The 6,000-nt window shown below is 48.5% G+C and overlaps 1 protein-coding gene and 1 long non-coding RNA gene across 5 annotated transcripts in view; both read right to left on the bottom strand.

Moving 5' to 3' along the window:
* LOC127906424 (uncharacterized) overlaps window positions 1–279 on the bottom strand; it is a 3,164-nt gene extending 2,885 nt beyond the window's left edge. The window contains exon 1 of the long non-coding RNA XR_008061297.1: window positions 1–279. This exon is cut by the window's left edge and continues 1,322 nt beyond it. This is a non-coding gene — a long non-coding RNA (uncharacterized LOC127906424).
* nedd4l (NEDD4 like E3 ubiquitin protein ligase) overlaps window positions 1–6,000 on the bottom strand; it is a 123,080-nt gene that overhangs the window by 83,082 nt on the left and 33,998 nt on the right. Inside the window, exon 1 of one of the 4 annotated variants that reach the window (XM_052458531.1) lies at window positions 1,206–3,201. The exons of 1 other annotated variant lie outside the window; for it this stretch is intronic. In XM_052458531.1, the coding sequence (XP_052314491.1) occupies window positions 1,206–2,741 (1,536 nt within the window). In that variant the 5' untranslated portion in view covers window positions 2,742–3,201. Of the gene's footprint in view, window positions 1–1,205; window positions 3,202–6,000 lie in introns of those variants that run through there. 2 more of the 4 variants (XM_052458532.1, XM_052458530.1) reach the window with 2 other exon arrangements.

The raw sequence follows: 6,000 nt of genomic DNA, 5'->3' as shown, positions 1-6,000 counted from the left end.
CGTAAAGACAATGAAGTGAGTGGGCTGGGCAACAATTGTGTGCGTGTGTTGAACACTAGTTTCCAAAGCCCGTCTCCCATTTGTTTTCCTCAGGTTTTCCTCGTGAATGAGACTCCATCTAAGTGTGTAAAAGTTCACATGCCTGTGGTTGTGAAATGAAATAAAAGCCGGTGCAGTGGAGACCAGCAGCAGCTCCTGGCCAGGCTGCCTTGGGGCTACTTGACATTCTCACTTCCCAGAATGTGACCACCCCCTTCCCGCCCCAGCCGCAAGGCAGGCATGCATTTTTATTTTATTTATTATTTTACGCAATACTTGGAGTCAAAGTATCAATATAATATTGTCCAAAATTATATACCAATATGTAACTGAATTGACCCCCCCCAATCACTACTGACCGTAAGGCATCACTGGGGCCAAGCTTCCTGACATCCAGGACCTATATACTAGGCGGTGTCAGAGGAAGGCCCAGAAAATTGTCAAAGACTCCAGTCACCCAAGTCATGGACTGTTCTCTCTGCTACCACACGGCAAGGGATACCAGAGCACCAAGTCTAGGTCCAAAAGACTCCTTAACAGCTTACACCCCAAAGCCATGAGACTGATGAACAATTAATCAAAAATGGCCACCCAGACTATTACATTGACCCCCCCCCTTTGTCTTTACACTGCTGCTACTTGATGTTTATTATCTATGCATTGTCACTTTACAAATGACCTCAACTAACCTGTAGCCCCACACACTGACTTGGTACTGGTACTCCCTGTATATAACCTCATTACTGTTTTGTCATTTTCTTGTTATTAAAAAAATGTATAATAATCCAAATCAAAATCATTTATTTTGTAAATATTTTCTTAAGTCTATTTCTTGAACTGCATTGTTGGAAGTAAGCATTTCACAGTAAGCGCATGTGACAAATAACATTTGATTTGATTTCCTGTCTGGTGAGCAATAACAAATATATGTCTATAAATAAACTTGTTTTTCATGTGTCTAGAACATTCACGGACTCTCAGATGCCTTTGAAATCATCTGAATTCTTGATTACTCTCATAACTCAAATACAGGCTACTTCCCAAATTGCAGACACCAACAGGTTGCAATTACCTTCAACATAACACTTTGTGAAATACTTCAAAGCTTGTGTGTAAACTTTAAAATACACTACCATAATGATATTTATACTTCCAATATTCATTACCTGACCATTTCCCAGGCTTATATCCTGTACGGTAGGGGGATCACCATTCTGACTGAAAGAAATCTTGAAGTGAGGCTGCTGCTTGCGGGGTTCTCTCCTGATGTTGAAAGTACAGCCATCTTCAATATCCATACTTTGATCTTCCATCTCTGAAGGGTTTCCTTCAATGCTCTGAGGATCCCCAACATCACCGAATGTCTGGTGGTTCCCACGGGGCAGCCGCTGATGCGAAGAGCTTCTCTCCAGCCGGATCTTGGGGAAACGTACCACACGCCCTCCCTTGGAGCCAGTGAAACCCAGATCGGTGGGCTCACTAGTGGCCACAAGGTTTATATTGTTGGCCTGTCTGGCTTGGTCCTGCTGTCCAAGCTGGAACACAAGCCGCCTTTGAGTGGTGCCAGGTTGGCCCGGGTCAGAGTTCTGCTGCTGGACGGACCAGCGGCAGGGCCCAGCTCCTTGATTGCCAGAGCCATAGCCGATCCTGAACTGCTGGACTTCAGATCCATCTGAGGAGTTCCTTGAGATGTGGAAGCCTCCGATGCTGATTCCCGGTGAGCCTCCATTTCCGTTAGACATAGCTGAGCTGACCTGACCGCTTGAGTTTGAGCCATCTTGGGGTGTGACGCAGAAAACCCTTCGCTTAGGTTGAACCGGCTCTGTGGGCTGTCGATTCCCATTATGAGGCATGGCAGAACTGTAGCTCCCTGAAGCGTCTCGGCTGTAGTGAGGTGGTGAACTGACTGTAGATGAAGCAGCTTGGCAGTAGTGAGGTGGTGAACTGACCGTAGATGAAGCGTCTCGGCTGTAGTGAGGTGGTGAACTGACCGTAGATGAAGCGTCTCGGCTGTAGTGAGGTGGTGGTGAACTGACCGTAGATGAAGAGTCTCGGCTGTAGTGAGGTGGTGGTGAACTGACCGTAGATGAAGCGTCTCGGCTGTAGTGAGGTGGTGGTGAACTGACCGTAGATGAAGAGTCTCGGCAGTAGTGAGGTGGTGGTGGTGGTAGAGCGTAGTGGTAGTTCCTGTCTGGTTCTGTGTAGGCCGGAGCAGGTCCCGGGGTGTAGCTGGGTGGCGGACATGGCGGTGGCTCTTCAGCTCCAACAGGCCCAGGACCGGAGGACCGTTGGAGAGAGATCTGCATAGAGGAACTCTTTGTGGGCCGTGGCTCGGCAGAAGTCAGCTGGGGTATAAACATGGAGGAGCTTCGTTTGAGTGAGGAGTCTCCAGGACCTCCATGACCAGCCAGGGGGCTCTCAGACACAGGACGAGGCCCAAAGTAGATCCCTCCCTCAGGCCGTTGCCAAGGCACAGAGAAGGCACTCATAGGCAGATCTATCTCAGGACACCAGGAGAAGGTAGTTGATTCTGGGCTGCTCCAGCGCTGAGGCCGGTGAGGCTGTTGCATGTGGAATGTCATGGCGACATCGTTGCCGTCCTGGGTCTGGGTCTGGGCCTGGGACGGCCCTTCCAGCTCCTCCATTTCTGGAGCTGTGTTGCTGCGGCCAGAGCCAAAGTACAGACGCAGCCGGTGAGACATGTTCACCTCCTGCTCTGTCTCAGTGTCTGATCCAGGCGCCCACTTCTCAACTGGCTTATCCCCTTTCTCCCCTCCCTCCCTCTATCTTTTTTCTCTCGCTCCCTCCCACAGTGAACAGCAGAGCTGGAGGAAAGAGGAGCAACGAGTCAGCACAATAACAAGAGAGGCAGTGCCAGGGAAACTCCAAGCTACAAACTCCAGGCAAAAAAGGGGGATGAGAGAGACAGAGAGGAAAAGAAAGCGAGAGGTAGAAACAAGACAGAAACAAACAACAACAACAACAAAAAGAGATGAAATCTGCCAAACTGTTAGCACTGGACAGTCTAGCAATAGCGACAGACAGCAGAAATAGCCCAAGTGACACGCAGCATTCCAGGCATGATTGGATAAGGGCACCCGGCGCTCCTGCCTCTGAGGTGAGGGTAGGGTGGCCGTGGTCATGTGACTGCTCTCCACCCTCCACCCCCCATTTGTGTGAGTGTGTCACCGCCCCCAGCCTAAACGGAGCCGGGGGGGGAAACAGCACCAGACCTGGGTTCAAACAGTATTTGTTTCAGACAAGCAGGCTCAATCAAGTTACCCTCGAAGTATGTGAAAGAGAACAAATAACAACTTGAAACCAGGTCTGAATAGCACCCTGTCTCTCAGCTGGTCCTTATCCGTCAGTGGGCCAGGGCCCAGTGGGAGGGGGACACAGAGCTGAGTCAGGCAGCACAGACTTGACAGGGCCATAAATCTATTGTAGTAGTGTTCATCCCAGATCCCACACTGGGCTCGAGACGACAGGGGCCGAGAAGACAGTTACACAACGCCATCTTACTCGACCCCAGTCCTCCCCTTTCAGAACAAACACACTTAACTTGCCTAGTTAAATAAAGGTAAAATAAATAATAAACATTTTCAGTCTCTAAACTCGTCATCCTCGGCTCTAACACCAGTCCAACTAGAACTCCTTCTCTGAGGTGGCCACCTACCCACCACATCAGGTAGTGTCTGCTAACGCACAAAGACACTGAAATACTCTGCCAAGTTACTCAACCCCCAAAATTCCCACCCCTCGACCTCCAGATTTACTTAATTTCTGTGTCACTGAAGATATTAAGCAGCTGTGTTCCTTCCTGGTTCACAGTGAAAAAACAGAGCCAAGATGTTAAAGGATGCCTCTGATTCTGCAACTGAAAGAGTTAGCCTGCCTGGCAATACACGTACTCAGGGTTAGCCTGCCTGACAATACACGTACTCAGGGTTAGCCTGCCTGACAATACACGTACTCAGGGTTAGCCTGCCTGACAATACACGTACTCAGGGTTAGCCTGCCTGACAATACACGTACTCAGGGTTAGCCTGCATGACAATACACGTACTAAGGGTTAGCCTGCCTGACAATACACATACTCAGGGTTAGCCTGCCTGACAATACACGTACTCAGGGTTAGCCTGCATGACAATGCATGTACACAGGGTTAGCCTGCCTGACAATACACGTACTCAGGGTTAGCCTGCATGACAATACACGTACTCAGGGTTAGCCTGCATGACAATGCATGTACACAGGGTTAGCCTGCCTGACAATACACGTACTCAGGGTTAGCCTGCATGACAATGCATGTACACAGTGGTAACCTGCATGCTGACAGTAGTTGTGAAACTGCTCTCTGTGTGTTGATCTTTGGAGACGGACGTTTAAAAGACTCATATTACAACAACAACAGATCTAAATACATATGAAACTGATTGAGATCAAATGGTTGGTGAAATCTACAGAATTATCATTTCACAATTGACAGTGAGACATGTGAAGGGGGTGTGACTACAACAATGTAAAAGTAGAGGTAAATAAACACAGAACGGGACTCAGATCTTTAGCTCTGTGGGGAAAGGGATCCAGAGGGACAGGACAGGGAGGCTACGGATCCACAGCCTCGGTCACTACTGATAATAAGCAGCTGTCTTCTGTCACGGTCCACAGTGGTAAACAAGCCAGGCTTTTAAAGGACGCTCCTGCCTCTGCTCTGGTGCTGAAAGGCCCAGTGTACAACAGGACTGCAAATGAGGGCAAATGCTGGTTATAAAACCTCCCTCTGTGTGTGTTGTTGATTGGAAAATGTCAGATGATGACGACACTGGGTTTGACAATGATTCAACAGTAATGCTTTACGCCATGCAGCCTGCCCATTCAAAGCTCCAAGGGGGCCACCAGTCAGGCTCTCCATGGGCCCTTGGTGTGTTTGGAAACCATCCCCCTCTCTCAGCATCCCCTTCTCACAATCTGGGACATTTTTTATTTGTCGTCGTCCCCCCTTCTCTTTCTGACGCACCATAAGATATCAGGCTGCTATCATTTTGTGTGTGTGTGTGTGAGTGTGAGTGTGAGTGTGAGTGTGTGTGTGTGTGTGTGTGTGTGTGTGTGTGTGTGTGTGTGTGTGTGTGTGTGTGTGTGTGTGTGTGTGTGTGTGAGTGTGGTGTGTTGTGTTGTGTTGTGTGTGGTGTGTGTGTGTCAGACACACAGGGGAGGGAGACTACGTGGCTCGGCTGCTGCTGTCATAGCCAGACAGCCACCAGAACAAAGCAGCCACTATGGTTACTGTACATATGCCTCTCAAACCATATCACAAGCTTGGTCCATTCTCCCTCTGGCTGCATGGAATCAGAAGTTCCCCTAATCCACAACCTGGCAGCTTCCGGACGACCACACAATCTGTATGACCATCAGCTGCATGTGAAAAACAAGACAAAAGAACCACAATCTATGTTCCTTTGTGTCAGAGCAACGAAACACTCTAGGGGGAACATTTAGAGTGGCCATACTCCCTCCTCAGACTTATGAGGGAAGAGACTGGCTGGAGGCTGCCATTACACTCTCCCTGTCCCTGCAACAGAGAGACTGTCCCAAGACAAGACGGAAAGCAAAGTCAGCACTACAAGCAACCGTCCTTCTCTTTATGTTGCGAGAAGACTGAACACAGGCAGACAGACAGGCAGGCATACATTTCCCCACGACAGCCATCAAGCGGTACAAAACATTCCCAGGGAGATGCAGAGAAACTGGATCAGGCCTTAATTTAACTGCCTTTTGATATTTATAATCTATGGCAGGTAACATTAGAGGAAGATTTCAATATCATCGTCAAGGAGACAGAGGACACTGTAGTCTACAGGCCTCAAGAATGCAAGACATTTTAGATGGAAAAGAAATCACATTCCCAGCATTTCTTATGTGAAAAGAAATTAAGACTACAAAATAATTACATAATCATTT

This window comes from Oncorhynchus keta, chromosome 12 (assembly GCF_023373465.1).
Source record: "Oncorhynchus keta strain PuntledgeMale-10-30-2019 chromosome 12, Oket_V2, whole genome shotgun sequence".
Taxonomy (NCBI): Eukaryota; Metazoa; Chordata; class Actinopteri; order Salmoniformes; family Salmonidae; genus Oncorhynchus; species Oncorhynchus keta.
This window is presented reverse-complemented; position numbering and strand designations above follow the sequence as displayed.